The sequence below is a fragment of the Pristis pectinata genome, chromosome 5 (genome assembly GCF_009764475.1).
Source record: "Pristis pectinata isolate sPriPec2 chromosome 5, sPriPec2.1.pri, whole genome shotgun sequence".
NCBI lineage: Eukaryota > Metazoa > Chordata > Chondrichthyes > Rhinopristiformes > Pristidae > Pristis > Pristis pectinata.
Genome location: NC_067409.1, coordinates 32517646 through 32535065, shown reverse-complemented (window position 1 = coordinate 32535065; position 17420 = coordinate 32517646). Strand labels below are relative to the sequence as shown.

The window sequence follows — 17420 nt, the reverse complement described above, 5'->3', positions numbered from 1 at the left end:
TGCCTCCAACTCTAGAAAGTGCATTCCAAATTCCAACCACCCTCTGAATGAATGCATTTTTCAGCCTAGATCCCCTCGAAACCTCTTACTCCTTATCTTAAGCCTACGTCCTCAAGTTACATAGAAATGACTGCTGGGGGAAAGTTTACTGTTTTCCCTATATATTCACCTCAAAGGCAGCACAGTGGCACAACTAGTAGAACCACTACTTCACAGCAAGAGAAACCCAGCTTAAATTCTGACCTCAGGGGCTGTGTGTGTGGAGTTTGCACGTTCTCCCCACAATCGCTTGGATTTTCTCCCAGTGCTCTGGTTTCCCTCCACATCCCAAAGATATGCAGGTTGATAGGTTAATTGGTCACTGTAGATTGCACCTCATGTAGATGAGTGGTAGAATTTGTGGGGCAGGCAGGGGAAGTTGATGAAAGAATGGAGAGAATAAAAATAAAGGAAAAGAGATTAACATAAGAGCAGCGTAAATGGGTGGCAATGGTTGGTGTAGAGTCAGTTGACCTGCTTCCCTTACAGTACGTCTCTATCCTTCTAATTTTGTACACCTCTATCAGGTCCTCTCTCAGCCTTCTCCACTCCAAGGAAAACAAATCCAGCCTATTCAGTCTTTCCTCTTCCCAGGCACCATCCTGGTTAATTTCCTCTGCACCCTCTCCTTTTGTATACTGTAGTGACCAAAACTGCACACGTATTCAGAAGTGGCCTTACTAATGATGTTTCATAAAGCCATACCATAACTTCCCTGCTCTCATATTCTAAGCTGATGAAGTCTAGCATCCAGCCTTCTTACTACCCTATCTACCCACGTAGCTACATTCAGCGACCTTTGGGCTTGTACAGCAAGGTCCCCCGTTCCTCAATACTTCCTAGGGCCTGACATGCATTGTTTATGTCCTACCCGTATTTGACCTCCCAAAATGCATCACCTCGCACTTATCAGGATTAAATTCCCTGCCGTTGTTCTGCCCAGCTTACCAGCTGATCAATACCTTTCTATTGCCCAAGGCTATACTCTTCATTATCTACGGCACTACTGATTTTTGTGTCTTCTACAAACTTACGAATCATACCTCCTACATCCAAATCAGTAAAGATCCCAGTACTCTTTCCTGTGGTACACCACTGGTCACAGGCTTCCAATCACAAAAGCAACCCTCCACTATCACCCTGTGTTCAATTACCAAGCCCATTTTGGATCCAATTTGCCTTGGACCCCATGGGTTCTAATTTTGGGACCAGTCTTTTTTGTGGAAATTTGTCAAATGCCTCACTAAAGTCCATGCAGACTACATCAACCATACTGCCCTTATCAAAAGACTTAGTTACATCTTTGAAAACTCAACCAAATTAGACAGTTAGCATCTCCCACCAAAGCCATGCTAATTATCCCTGATCAATCCATGCTTTTCTAACTGTAAATTGATCCTGTACCTCAGAGTTTGTTCCAGTAACTTCCCTACTACCAAATAACACTCATTGGCCTGTATTTACCAAGCTTATCCATGTGACCTTTCTTGAATAAACAAACCACATTTAGTGTCCTCCAATCTTCTGGCAATTTACCAGTGGCCAAGATTTAGAAATCAGTGCCCCAGCTATCTGCACCCTTGCCTCTAACAGCAGTCTGGGATACATCAGTCCCGGGGACTTATCCTCCTGTATATCCTCCAAGACATCTAACATCTCCTCCTTTTTAGGATAATATACTCTATCTAGAGTCTCACCATCTCCCTCCCCGAAATCTCCAGCCATGGTGTCTTCCTCCTTAGTGAATAGAGAAATACTTAAGACCTTGCCCACTTCCTGTTGCTCATACCTCATCTTCCCCTAGCTACCCCCTTGTTCTTAATATACTTATAAAAATGCCTTGGGATTTTCCTTAATCTTGTCTGTCAGTGATATTTCATGGCCCCTTTTTGCCTGTAATTTTTCTTCTTAAGCACTTGCCTATACTCATTCCTTAGTCTCCCCCATTTTCAATTAGCAATACCTATCATGGAATAGAAACAGGTTTATTATCACTGACATACGTTGTGAAATTTGTTGTTTTTCGGCAGCAGTACAGTGCAAGACATAAAAATTACTACTAGTTAAAAAAAATAAATAAAATAGTGCGGAAGATGAATAACGAAGTAGTGTTCATGGACCATTCAGAAATCTGACAGAGGGGAAGAAGCTGTTCCTGAAATGCTGAGTGTGGGTCTTCAGGCTCCTGTACCACTTCCCCGATGGTAGTAACATGAAGAGGGCAGGTCCCTGATGGTGAGGATCCTTAATGATGGATGCCACCTTATTGAGGCACCACCTTTTGAAGACATCCTCGATGGTGGGGAGGGTTGTGCCCATGATGGAGCTGGCTGAGTCTACAACCCTCTGCCAGCCTCTTGTGATGTTGTTCATTGGAGTCCCCATACCAGGCAGTGATGCAACCAGTCAGAATGCTCACCACCGTACATCTGTGGAAATTTGCAAGAGTCTTTGGTGACATATCAAATCTCCTCAAACTCCTAATGAAGTAGAGCCACTGGTGTGCCTTGTTCATGATTGCATCAATCTGTTGGGCCCAAGATAGATCCTGTGAGATGATGATACCCAGGAACTTGGAAGCTGCTCACCATTTCCACTGCAGACCCCTCAATGAATACTGGTGTGCGTTCTCCCAACCTCCCCTTCCTGAAGTCCACAATCAGTTCCTTGGTCTTGTTGACGTTGAGTGTGAGGTTGTTGTTGGTGAGACCAGCCAATCTATCTCACTCCTGTACACCTCCTCATTGCCCTCTGAGTAATCCGCGTATTTATAGCATTTGAGCTGTACCTAGCCACAGTCATGAGCGAAGAGAGCGTAGAGCAGTGGGCTAAGCACACATCCTTGAGGTGCACCAGTGTTGATTGTTAGCACGGAGATGTTACTACCAATCCACACTGACTGTGGTCTCCTGATAAGGAAGTCAAGGATCCAGTTGCAGAGGCCCAGGTTTTGAAGCTTGTTGATTAGTACTGAGGGGATGATAGCATTGAAAGCCGAGCTGTAATTGATAAACAGCAGTCTGATGTATGGTTTGCTGTCATCCAGGTGCTCCAAAGTCAAGTGGAGAGCCAGTGAGAGAGAGTCTGCTGTAGACCTGTTGTGGCAGTAGGCAAATTACAATGGGTCCAGGTCCTTGCTCAGGCAGGGAGTTAATCCAAGCCATGACCAACCTCTCAAAGCACTTCATTACAGTAGATATGAGTGCTACCGGGCGATAGTCGTTGAGGCAGCTCAACTTGTTCTTCTTGGGCACTGGTATGATTGATGCCCTTTTGAAGCAGGTGGAAACATCCGACTGCAGCAGTGAGAGGTTGAAGATATCCTTGAACACTCCAGCCCGTTGGTTGGCACAGATTTTCAGAACCCTGCCAGATACACCGTCACGGCCTGACGCTTTGCAAGGGTTCACCCTCTTGAAGGATGTTCTGACGTCGGCTTCCGAGACAGAGGTCACATGGTCACTAGATGCTGTGGGGATTCACACAGGTGTAGTGTTATTCTCCCTTTCAGAGCATGCATAAAAGGTGTTGAGCTCATTAGGAAGTGAAGCATCACTGCCAATTATGCTGTTAAGTTTTGCCTTATGGGAAGTAATGGCATGCAAACCCTGCCACAGCTGTCGTGCATCCGATTGTGTCTAACTTCACATGAAATTGCCTTTTCACTCTCACGATGGCCTTCCGTAAGTTGTCCTTTTTCTTCTTCAAACTTCAAAAATATGCTTCCTTTTTCAAACTGTCAACATCCCTTGAAATTCAGGTTCCCTAGACTTGCTGTTCTTGCCTTTCACTCTTATGGGAACATGTTGGCCCTGAACTCTTACTATTTCACTCTTAAAAGACTCCCACTTATCAGATGCAGATTTACCCGTTAGTAGCTCCTCCCACTCTGTTTGCCAGGTCCAATCAAATCTTGTTGAAATTAGCCTTCCCTCAATTCAGAACTTTAATTTACAAACTATCCTTTTCCCATTCCATAATTACCTTGGCCTCTGAATGGCCCCACCTTCTTTCTAGCAGTTTGCTGTTTACCTGTGTATCAAAAATTTTTGGATTCCCTTTTATGTTTGCTACTTCCCCCCCCCACCCCGCCCCAATCACCTACTCCCTCTTTGCACCCCCTATTTCCTTCTCAGCATCCCCTTAAAAAGAAGTTTCTACATCAGCCGAGTTTTTGTTATATTATCTTGATATCTGACATACATGTTTTGTTTTTGCTTTTAATACAATACAAAAATGCATCATAGCAGTAATATATTGAGATGCAAGTGGCACAATGCTGCCACACACTTGCTTTTCACCCAAGACAGCACCTTGAATCTAAAGTGGATGGATTTCAATTGCTCCTTTTGTTGGCTGCAAGAAAGTCCTATGTAAATGAGGACAGATAATCCCAGTTTGGTTCCTTGTAAGCACAGCAGAAATGTGCCAAAATTCATGGCAACTTTGTAATTATAAAGAAGGCAAAGGACTGGAGTGGAAAATAGGAAAATACATGTTGGTAAACAAAAACATAAATAGCAAGCCATATGGCCCCTCAAGTTTATTCTGTCACTGAACAAGATTCTGGCTGATCTGATCTTGGCCATAGCTCCACTTTTCTGCATGTTCCTCTGTTGCAGATATGTTGACCTTATGAAGTTCAGGTCAATGCACACTGCTGGAACCAAATCAATTAACATTGTATGGCCATGCTGCAGCATAGGCTGAAATACTTGACCTGGGCACTACACACCTTGAACAAAAATGTGTTTTCCCTCAGTATAGATATATCTGATTGCTGTGAACTTAAAAGTTTAATTTATGCAATGTATAATTTTATTCACTTTTCTAAGATTTAAAAATCCATGCAATTTATGAAAAAACAATGCATCAAATACTGTAACAGAATTAAGATTTTTATTTTTGCCAATTTTCAGAATTTATTTTGAAAGGCTACAGCCGCAAGTTTCCCAAAGATGTGGCTCTGCAACAAAGGATAGTAAACACCTAGTTTTAACCACCTGGGAAGTAACATGCACACATCTGCTTTCATTAGCAATAAATTTCTGAACTTTCTCAATTTTCTTCATTTATCTGACACTATGTGGCCGTGGAAGCCTTTTCATTCATTACTATCCAGTCTCAGATTATCAGCTTTAGGCATTAACTTTCAATGTCGATGTCAAAAAGGGGAAGGGAGGCAGGAGGGGGATGGGGATATTGGGGGGCACAGCAGCCATACAACATGGTCAAGATACAAATCATTATAGATTTTGCTGCATGATTATATATAAATGGAATGTAGAACTTTTACCAATGTTTTTAAATAGATATAATACAAATCAAAACACAAATCCTAGAATCCTGCAGTGAAGGTATTTGCTGAATAAGGACTAGTTAAAGAATAATTGAGGATAACTTTTCAAAATTATCATACGTCATCCTATTCACAGCAAAACAAAAAGAGCCTTAAACCTTCCAAAAATTGCTTTTGTTACAAAATGTGGACTAAATTACTCCCATTTATAATCCCTTTCCCTCCCACTCACTTGCGGTTAAACATTGCACAAAGGCTGAAACGATTTTACATGAAAAGCTGTAATATGACTTAAACTGCAAAGGGCTGTGAAATCCATCAAAAAGGAGCAATCATTTACTAATGAAGGAAGATGAACACATTAATTCATAATAGACATTCATGTACTCTTGGTTACTGGGCAAGTAAAGTGACAGGCAATTTCCACACCACACCACACAATGGCCCAAATTTTGCTGACACATCAATGTTTGATGGAGCTCAACATCCAGCAACTTGAGGGGAATTTTGGGAACTGCAGATCTCCATATTCCTAGACAATTTGTGCTGCTCAGCAAAAATTTGCAAAAGCAGTTGCTTCCCTTGAACTTTCCCACAAGCTTCATGGAGTTGCTATGTAATTAAACTCACTGCAGAACATTTAATTATGCAAGTATATTTTAATGAGGAAATGTATATTCCTCCAATGGCACTCAACCATGCCAGCCCAAAAAGGAAGAACTTAAACCATGGAGTTTCCTTTCAGATACCAAACTGTTTCAAGTTTAATTTTTTTTGTTTCTTCCTACTGATTCTTTTCACAACTTATTTAACTCTAATTCACTATTTCACTCTCTTTCAATCTTCCACCCCTTTCTTAAAATGTTAAACTTGGTAAAGGAGATAGACTGTTGGTTCAGTCATATAGCAAAGTTCCAGATACCCTGTTGCCTTCATCATTATCAGCTTGTACTTCCAGCAACTTGGACTAAGCACTTCAACTGAAGGAGAGAGGAAAGAAAATCAACAGGGCACAATGCTGGATGCCCAGGACCCCCAAAATCTGGATCAAAGCTATCACCCATTTCTCATCTAGCAAAGTAAAAAAGCTAATTACAATTCAACCAGTATTTCCTTTTATTTACAGTGTTAGTTTGAGCAAGTACTGATCTAATAACTTAATATTCATAGAACACCTTACAGCAGATATTTAAATCAGCACTCTCAACCGCCACCCACTCCCACAGGTAGAGCTTTAAAATGGAGTTTAATTTAAAAAACAAAATAAAACATTTAAGGATACATTTCTCTTCAAATAATTCTCAAAACATGCTGAACACAAACAACTAAAGCCAAAATGAAAAATGTATTCAGCTGAATTATCTGAACTGTACTGATCCATTCTGTACACCATGTACTAAGAATGCACAATGGTCAATCAAATAAAAGAATCTCAGTTCCAACTGGAATATCAAATCTAGAATAGGTTTTTGAGTGAGATTTGAGGCCTAAAGATAAAAAACTTTAAAGGCTTTAAAACAAACGAAAGGCAACTCAGGCAGAGCCAAGGAAATCAATCAGGCATCAAGGAAGGAAAAAAATATGGCAAACTCAGCCAACTTTACTCTGCAAATTGCTTTTCATCTAGATACAGAGGCTAATATCCAAGTCAGGTGAACTGTCTATATCTGGTCAATAACAGAACTGAAACTGTACCACAATTAACATACAAGAGCCACTCTGAAAGCCTTAACACAATGGGGATGGTCCACCAGGCTACTAACAGGGCAAGGAAGTTCCCCAAGCATTCTGGAATCCATCACAATGAACAGAAGTATTTCATCCACATGTCCTTATAATGATCTCCAGCCAAAAGGGCTGACTGCACAATCTTATCTGGCCTCTTCCTGACATCACCAATCCTACAGATGTCCTGTCCACCTAACTGCATTTATTCTACATAACCATAAGTAGTTCAGTGCATTGGCTACAACTCTTGGGGGCTGCTCATAAAACACAAAGACTTGAGCAGCATTCACTCATTCAAGCTGTTCCTCTGCAATGCACCCGATGATGAAACTTTGCCAAATTATGCTTCAAGGTAAATACAATAATAAAACCATTAACTTCATGATGAATCAAACCACTTGAGCAATGGAAGTTGTTACCAAAACTACCAATGACATCAGCTCACCTACCAATGCTCAGCTCACATTCAAGCAAAAAAAAAGTTTCATTCACAACAAGAGCCAGAACAAACACAAAAGCAAATGATTGTGATTGTTGGGACCAAGAGGAAAAGATAGACTGGTGATCAAGTTACTGTACTAGTGATTCAGAGACCTGGAGTAACCTCAGGAACACAAATTTGAATCTTAGAGGGGTTGAGGCCAACACAGATCAGCCATGATCAAACTGAATAGCGGGGCAGGCTTGAGGGGCCAAGGGGCCTATTTCCGATCCTGATTTCCATGTGTTTTCTTGAGTAGTGCAGCTGGGGTATTTAAAAATAAGTTAATTAAATAATCTGGAATCTAAAACTAGCATCAGTTCATCCCAGCAATGGAACACTGACATGCTAAAGCAGAGGGCTGAATGCACTGTATCCATCCCTTTTCAACTTTACGCCAAGAAAGCTGGCTTTAAAAACATAAAAGTCATTCACTTGAATGGAGTCACTGACCATGTGGAAAATGGTAATTGCACTCATGTTTAATTTTACTTTATTTCAAAGTTTAACTATTTGTTAGTATTTTAAATTGATTTTAATTTCAGTAATTTTTTTTAAATTATGTAAGTGTCTTGGAATAGTTTTGAAGTGTCTATTAGAGATATTGAAAAACAGTTCAAAAGCTTTTATAAGCAGACTCTGAAAGCAACTCAAAGCATTCCAGGGAGAGAACCCAATTAGTACACTACATCCTCATTATCAGCTGACTCATTTTCCACAGATCTGGATGTGTTACAGAGAAAATATAGTGTGCCCCTCCAAATGCCTATCCTGTGTTATCAGTGAATCCTGTTTGCCTTGAAATGGCTTTATTTGATGTCTCATACTGACAGATAGTGAAATATCAATAGTCCGTGTGCACCCAGAGCCAGGGTTGGGAAAACCAAGGGTCAGGTATGTGAACAGCTATGTAGCCAGAGCCAGAATCTAGAATGTGGGCCATAGTCCAGAGCAAGAGATGGAAGGGCAGCTGGTGCCAGGGTCAAGAACTTGGATAGGACCAATATCCATTACAAGCCCAGGGACTTCCACAGCTATGTTTACTAAACCTTTTCCTAAGTTGATCACCTACATTGTTAGTCTAAAGAAAGCTCAAGGAGCAATTGTTTCATCTTCCAACTAAGAGTGTTTCAGCCCTGAGGACAACATGGAATTCAACAATTTCACATTATCAGCATTTCCCATTTGTGTCAAAATTGGACAGTTCTGAGAAATGGTCATCAACTTGTAATGTTAACTATAGATGCTAGATCAGTCAACTGACTGCAACTGATAGATTTTTGTTATGCAAGGATATCATCTAATGCAGATGAATATTGTTCACGTAAAGATTAACTAGGATCTAGTTAAGAAGAAAAACTGACTTGAGGGGCTTAGTGGCGTACCCCTATCCATATCTTATGTGATTTCTTTTCCCTTGATGTGAAACATTCAAAGTTCTATGTAAATCAAGACTTCTTCCAGAAAATGTATTTGGGATCCTGAACAGTAGGAAGGAAGGAGTTGAGTAAGAACAGGAAAGGATATTGTTGGAGATAGAAAAGCAAACCAAATCCTTCACAGAAAAAGGAATCCCATTGGAATGTTGAGGGGAGGAGTGGGGAGGTGAAGATGCATCTAGTGGTAACATTGTGTCAGAGTTATCAGAAACTATTGAGGTTGATCTGCTGGACAGGCGAGGACGATGGGAATCCTTTCCTTGTTGTGGGTGGGAGGAGAGGAGAGGAGCAGAGAAATGCAGAAAATGAAATTGACACAGTTAAGAACTCCATCAACAATGGTGGAGGGGAGAAAGGAAGGCAGATCAAAGGCACTGGCTTGGAATATAGCATTGTCAGGATAGATATGACAAAGGCAGAAACATGGAGAATGGATTGGAGCCCTTAAAGAAGCAGGATGGGAGGAAATGTCACCAAGATAGCTTCTAAAGACCAAGGGCTCATTGTAGATGTTGTTTTAATCAGAAGCAAACTCTCTGGTGACCTCTTCTCTCAGGCTTGGCATTAATCTTTTGATATTCCTACTTCCTGAAAATTCAGAGCTTGTTTATTAAACCTTGCATCTATTTGTTTATTACAAGATTTGGCCAATCTACACAAAGTTGCCGTTTGCTCCCAGAACAGGCATGCCAGTTTTAATCATCACCGTTTCAATAATAGGACATCTTTCAACTAGTCACACGTTCCTTCTTAAATTTAATGTTCATTCCTTAAGATTCTTTCTAAAAGGATTTTGTTTCATTAAGGTTGCTGGTTTTAAAGACAGAACTATTTATAAACAGAATTATTTTCAGAAAATACAACCAATTCAAAATCAAGAATACAAGTAAACATCATAAACATCCCCTAACCTTATCATTTTTTTGCTCTGCTGTCTCATTCATCTCAGTAGGGTATGCTACCTCTAGCTGATATTAGTGAAAATAATTACTTCTTCCTCCTCATTTCCCAAATTACTTAGGCCCAAATGCTTGAGATTAAGGTCCACTATATTAGCAAAAAAATCTTGCTTGCTAAAATAAGGATTTACCATACTAGTCTGGAATTTGTGGCTGTGTTGACAATGGATCTGTCAACATTTGTTTGTTATGAGAATTCTTCTATCTGGCCTGTTTGATGACCAAAGAACAAAAATGCATTAAAAGAAATCCTGGCAAAAGATGTCACTAAATCTTTGTAAGTGGCTTCTTTCAATGTTAGAAATGAGCACTCTCCTTTCACTACTGATCACAAATATCTAGGTCATTTTCTCTTGATTGGTGAGCAAGGGTTTTTATTTCTGCAGGGGCAGAAAAGACCCTCAATAGAATAAAAATGTAAAATAATCAGTTACCAAAGCATTAAAACTGAACTCATAATTAGCTAGTTTCCACATTTATATTCTGGAATGAGTCTTCAATTAGACTTGCAGGCCCAAAATTGTAAATCACAAGAGGCTAATGCCTCCATCCCCTGATTTCAATGCAAGCATACTTTCCAGCACAGGACAGCAGAGAAAAACTGGTTTTCCTCTTAAATGAAGCACACTTATCAAGTGCAGAGTCTTCACTGCTCCTCAGGAAAAACATCTAACTCCGGCAATAAAAACAGAAAATTCTGGAAACACTCAGCAGTTAGACAGCATCTGTTGAAAGCAAAACACTTAATATTTTTGAAGACCTTTCAGAACTCCTTAAATGTGACCTGTTTCTCTCCACACAGATTCTGACTGGCCTGTTGAGTATCTCCAGTATTTTCTGTTTATATTTTAGACTTCCAGCATCTACTGTACTTTGTTTTTCAATGAAACATCAGAAAACAACCTCTCTCTCAATGTCAGCAAAACAAAAGAGCTGGTCATTGACTTCAGGAAGAGAGGCAGTGCGCATGCTCCTGTATATGTCAACGGTGCTGAGGTCAAGAGGGTTCACTCAAGTTCCTAGGAGTGAACATCACAATATTAGCCTGTCCTGGTCCAACCGCGTAGACGTCAAGGCCAAGAAAGCTCACCAGCAACCTCTATTTCCTCAGAAGACTAAAGAAATTTGATATGCCCCTTTGACCCTCACCAATTTTTAACCGATGCACATAGAAAGCATCCTATCAGGATGCATCATGGCTTGGTATAGCAACTGCTCTGCCCGTGACCACAAGAAACTGCAGAAAGTTCAGCCTCCCTTCCACGGACTCCATCTATACTTCTCACTGCCTCAGTAAAACAGCCAACATAATCAAAGACCTCCCCCATCACCCACCACCCCCCACCCCGGACATTCTCTGTTCTCCCACCTCCCATTGAGCAGAAGATACAAAAGCCTGAAAGCATGTACCACCAGGCTCAAGGACAGCTTACTAGACTGTTGAATGGTTCCCTAGAACAATAAGACAGACTCTTGACCTCACAACCTACTTCATTATGACCTTACACCTTATTGTCTACCTGCACTGCACTTTCTCTGTAGCTGTGACACTTTATTCTACATCCTGTATTGTTTTACCTTGTACTACCTCAATGTACTGTGTAATTAATTGATCTGTATGAACAGTATGTAACACAAGTTTTTCACTCTACCTCAGTACAAGTTACAATAATAAACCAATTTACCAATTAATTTATATCAAAATCGGTACACATCATTTCAGTATGAAAATAGGTGTGACTGAATATTGTATGATAACCCAACTCAACATGATAACTTTGGAAATGTAATTGGCACTTTTTTTAATATCATTATTGGGTCAAAAACCTAAAACTCGCAACCAATTTGCACTGAGGAACTGCTTTCACCACATCAGTTCACAGCCTTGGGACTACGAAAACCCCCAAATTATCTTACATTAAAGCTGAACAATAATGATGTGCTTTCATCAAGAATCCTTTTAAAATGCAGTAATTTGTAAGGTAGGAAACAGAGCAGTCAACGTGTATGGCATGGTCCCACAAATAACAATAGCAAATAAAAATATATTTGACAATTTAAAGGTACTTAAATTTTCAATTCAAAATATTGTTGGATGCTTAAATACTTTGAGCTTTGCAAACATGGAACTAATAAATCTGACAAATGGAGAATATTTTCTTTTATAATAGAATCCAAAACTAGAAGTCACTGTTTAAAGCCAAAGGGTCACCCATTTGAGAGAGAGATAAGGTGATTTTTCTTTTTTAGGGTTGAGAGTCTTTGGAATTTTCCTCACAGTGCAGTAGTAGGGTCATTGATTTTTACACACACACACACACACACACACACACACACATATGAGCTGAGGTTATAGTCAGATCAACCATTATCTTATTAAATGGCACAGCACACTTGAGGGCCAAGTGGCCAACTTCTGCCCAAAATGATATGTTTGTATTAGTGACAGCTTATATTTTGTACCTTGGAAATAATGCACTGCTGCTGACATTTGACAAATAAAGTTCTCATTTTAACAACATTTCCTTTCTCAATTTCTACCTTACACTACCTTTGGGTCTTGCAGCAAAATCGTGGTTGTATTATTAGCTCTCTCAGTTATCCTGAAGTCTCTCAGAGTTAAAAATTACTTTCTTCAATATTCAGAAAGCAAACCTGAGAGAGTTAAGGGAAGTTTATTCGCCCATTTCACTGTTGCCAGACGTACGTTGAGTAAAACCACGGTCTGCACAGAGTAACTTCTGGAGAGGATGTTTTGAGCAAATTCGTTACCGTTAATCAGTTGACTTGTGGACTGAAGCATCATGGGATCAAAGAGATGGGCTGTGATAGTCATGATGAAATCTCCACAAGTAGTGGGGTTGGTACCCCTGTTCCATGACAGCTGGCAGCCATCCCCAACTTCATTCAAGGTGTTGTTCCTTGATCATCTCTACTCCTGGACAGCATTTTGGTAGATTATTCAATGTCAGAGAAATTACAGTCAAACGTCCTTGCCTGATATTAGTGCAGATTTCTTCACAACTCCTCTACCCTTGTACAACCCATCAATTGTATCAAAACAAACAGCTTTACAAAAAAGTCTGGAAAAGCATTAAATATTGCAGCACATAATTAGATAATCTGACCCTATGTGGTGTTTATGTACCACACAAGCCGCCACGTACTTCATTTCATTCTATTTCTTTCTCCCATATTCACTTATTTAGCTTCCATTTAAATACACGTTGTTTATCTCTGCCAACGTGAATGGTAGCAGGCCCTACATTCTCACCACTTTGAATTGCTTGTTGGGTTTATTAGTGACCATTTATGGCCCATGTGCATAATGTATCACTGCTAACAACAAATAGATTACACCAAGTTCCCGTTTTTAAACAACTTGTAGTATTCTGTATATTTGACAACAACATTAAATTATCCAGTCGAACAAACCTGCAACCACTTTGTAAACTCTGCAGCAAAGGTAAGAGATAATTTGTTTCCAATCCATGTGATTGCTGTATGAATGGCTCCTTTACTAGAGAGACTGCAGGTTTATTCTAACTCGTAATTTTGTTCCAAAAGAAGTTAATATTACTGACCCAGATCATTTACTAAACCTTTCCTTGTGCATTTAAGTATTATTAAACATTAAATTATTTGATATTACTTAAAATTCACACACTACAATAACTTAAAACAATTGAACCACACAAAAAATACTTAGTTAATAAAAATTAGAATCCCACCACTTTGGGTATTCAATGATCACTTTTAATCACACAATCTGCAAAACAGTGTTGCTTTGCGTCATATTACAAGAATATCCCATTATAACAGTAGCTTCACTATATTAAAAATACAATCATGATTTTCAGGGAGAGGAAAAGCAAACATTAAATGCTCTCATTATAAAAAGAATTTTTAATTGAGGCATCGGCCCACTTCATTAAAGTTTAATGCAGGATAAATATAATCCCTACTAAGAAGAATTAAGATACTAAATAAGATTTGTATTTCATAAGGCAGATTCAATAATAAATGGATTCACTAGACAAACCAGAGCAAAGATTTCTAGCCCAAACTAGCAAATGTATTCAAGCTAGTTCTCTGTGTAAGGCATAACAAGAGTCCAATCTTGTGCTATGTAAACAGGGCTCAGTTTTACCAGATCTCCAAAGAATAGGAACACTGGGTGATTTTAGCCTTCCCAGCCAGCTACGGTTGTATGGAGATCAAAAACAAGCCAAGATGCTTCTGATCTATTCAGCAGCCTAACCTTACCAAGTAAGAAGAGGAGCTGCAGGAGATCAGAGTGATTCAATATTGTTTGTTTTTCAAAAAATGTTTTTCTATGTTTTCACAAACTCTAATCAAGTCTTGGAGTAAAAGATACAATCAGAACCACAAATCCACGTATAGCAAGTTCTTGATCACAGCCATATTACTGGGAATAATTGGCCAACGCTAACCATAGCTCCATACGTGGGTCTATACATGTACAGCATTCCATTTCACCCGATCAGATGACCCACTCTAATACTGCTGCCAACTCCCACATTAGTAAGAGCAGGTAGCAAAGTAAAAGCTTGTCAAATGCTATATTAATGACTATTTCTCAATTTATTGCAACAGCATATTGTTGATTGCATTAAGAATGTGAAGCATTCAATCCATTGGGTTCTTATTTCACAGTTCAAAGGCCAAGAACAGCAGTGAATTATTATATAACGTATGGGAATCATGTAATTTGCATTTGAATTCAAACAAATCAACAGTAGCCTACAGCATTCTCCCCCAACTCAAACCATAATGTTAACAAGATACAATCTTTATAAGAAAGGAAAAAGGATGGAAAGCAAATTAGAGTTCTTTGAGGATGTAACTAGTAAGGTAGATAAAAGGGAACCAAAAGACATGCTGTATCTAGATTTCCAAATGGCATTCAATAAGGTGACACGATAGGTTACTACACATGGTAAGAACTCATAGCACTGGGGATAATATATTAGCACAGATGTGTTGTTTTCTGTTAGCTGGTCAGAGTTAAGATAAGTAAGTAATTTTCAGTGTGGCAAGCTGTAACTAGTGGGCTGTCACAGGGATCAGTGCTGGGGCCTCAATTATTTATAATCTAAAGACTTAGATGAAGGCACCAAATGTATTGCACATAAATTTGCCAATATAAATATCAGTGGGAAAGCAAGTTGTGGGGAGGATGCATAGAATCTGCAAAATGATATAGACAGCAAGTGGGCAAGAAATTGGCAGATGGAGTATAACAGGAGGAAACACAAAGTTATCCACTTTGATAGGAACAAGAGAAAAACAATATTCTTTAAATGGGGAGAGAGTAAAGAATGCTGTTGCAGAGAAATCTGGGTGTCATCCTACATGAAATACAAAGTTAGCATGCAAGTACAACAGGTAATTAGATATCAAATGGAATGTTGACTTTTTTTTTGCAAAGGAATATTTGGCTTGGATTAGTCCTTAGTAAGTTTCTTCACTCAGAAGATGGGATAGAGAAGTGCAAAGATTCACAGAGTGCTATGGAGCAAATGCCTCAAATATATTCAAGGTTGACATGTCAATATGAGAATCAGGACTTATGAGGAAAAGGCAAGTGGAACTGAACCCAAGTTCAGATCAGCCATCTTACTGAATAGTGGAGGAGGCTCAAGGGACCATATGGCCTATACCTGCATTTATTTCTTAGCTTTGTATTCTTAACTTTCAGGTTTGAAAGATCATGGAATGTGCTGGGTCCTTATAGTTTTGTTTGCACAAAAGCAATGATAACAATGCATCGTGTCATGCTGGCATTTAAATTTACAAGAGGAAGAAGAAATATCATCAAATCTGATTCAAGGGTTTTAATGTCTCAATGACGGATGTGTCATTTACTTTAGAGGTTCTACATTGATACAAGCTGTTTGAGGTGAACATCAAACATTAGTATGCCATCTTGAAGTAAAACCGCAAAACAGAATTGGGCACTTTGCTACAGAGAAGGGGAAAATAATACAGAATCAATCACCTGCAAAACTTTTATGAGTTTCCTGTCATTTCAATAAGAGAAGCTTCAGTCAAGACCCTGGCCACAACTCATTTTATAGTCTTTTCCAATTGAGAATTATGCATTTCCAGTTAAAAGGGCAAAATTATCGACTTAGAGACATTTAAATGAAGAACAAGTTATTCTATAATCACTTTAAAGAAAAATCTTACAATTGGCTCCTCAATATACAATTTGTATGCAAGTATCTTTCAAAACTAAGGCTGAAAGTAACACATCAATAGGCCTCGTCCATTGCGACAACAGTGAAAATCATCAGTCGGTACGGAAAGGAGAATGCAAAACAGCCTCTTAAAACTCATTTAAAGACAGATTGTGACAAATGCAAACTTAAAGTAACAATGGATCAACCACCGCACCCCCTCCGCCCGCAGTGTAATGCACACATTGAAAAGTTCACATTACTGAACGTGTGGGTCTTACATTAAACATCAGCGATGGCGGAGGGTAGTTCTCTCAGCTGAGAAAAGCGGCTCAAAGCCGGGGCTCGCCAGCCCCTCCTCATAACTTTCAAGGACCGAAGTGGGGAAGCAGGGGCCGCGGCACCGCGCTAGGCCTCAGCAGCCTGGGGCTCGGCACCGTCACTGGGTCCGAGCGAGCCGGACATCCGAGAGCAGGGCCAGGGGAAAAGCGAGAGTCAGAAGCCGGTCCTCACCTGCTCCACTCCAAGGAAGCGATAAAAGTTCTCCTGCACTTCCTCCACCAGATCGAAGAGCTCCATCTCGGCCGTGTCCCAGCTCAGGCAGCAGGGCACGCAACTCAACAGCAGAGCCCAGGCCGCCAGCCATGCCCCAACCACCGGCGTCAACATCGCCGGCTGCCCGTCTAACTGAACCACCGACGGTCGGCCGCCGTCTAACTCATTCACCAGGCAACAGCCGGGAGGACGTGGCTCCTTCACTCAGCCACTCCTTAAAGGCGCCGCACACATCTGACCAAACTCGCCCAAGAGTTTGAGAGAATGTATAATTCATGTTAATTTAAGTTTATATAATTTATGTTTGTAATGTACTGTGCTGTCGCTGCAAAAAGCTAATTGTCATGGCATTTATACCCTGGGTATATGCCCATGACAATAACCTTGAACTTGATCATGGGTTAAAAAAGAAAGGAAACAGGGCAACACTGTTAGAGAGTACCAAAGATCAATACAAAAACGAGCTTGACTCGGCAGATCATGATGTAGGATTTGGGGCGAGCTAAGAAAGGAGGACAGACAGAAAATATTGGTTAGAGTTATTTGTAGGCCACTAAATAATAGGTATACAACAGACAAGATACTGGAGGAACTCAGCAGGTCAGGCAGCATCTGTGGAGGGAAATGGACAATCGACGTTTTGGCTCAAGACTATTCATCTGGATCCATTTGTCCATCATTTGTCCCGATGAAGGGTCTCAGCCCAAAATGTTGACT

At 40.0% G+C, this 17420-nt stretch overlaps 1 protein-coding gene across 1 annotated transcript in view; it reads right to left on the bottom strand.

Annotated features, from left to right (window-relative positions):
* The window catches only part of dnajc1 (DnaJ (Hsp40) homolog, subfamily C, member 1), a 127018-nt gene extending 110115 nt beyond the window's left edge, over positions 1 to 16903 (bottom strand). Inside the window, exon 1 of the mRNA XM_052016152.1 lies at positions 16662 to 16903. Within this exon, the coding sequence (XP_051872112.1) occupies positions 16662 to 16817 (156 nt within the window). The 5' untranslated portion in view covers positions 16818 to 16903. The remainder of the gene's footprint in view (positions 1 to 16661) is intronic.
* Between the last annotated feature and the right edge of the window lie 517 nt (positions 16904 to 17420).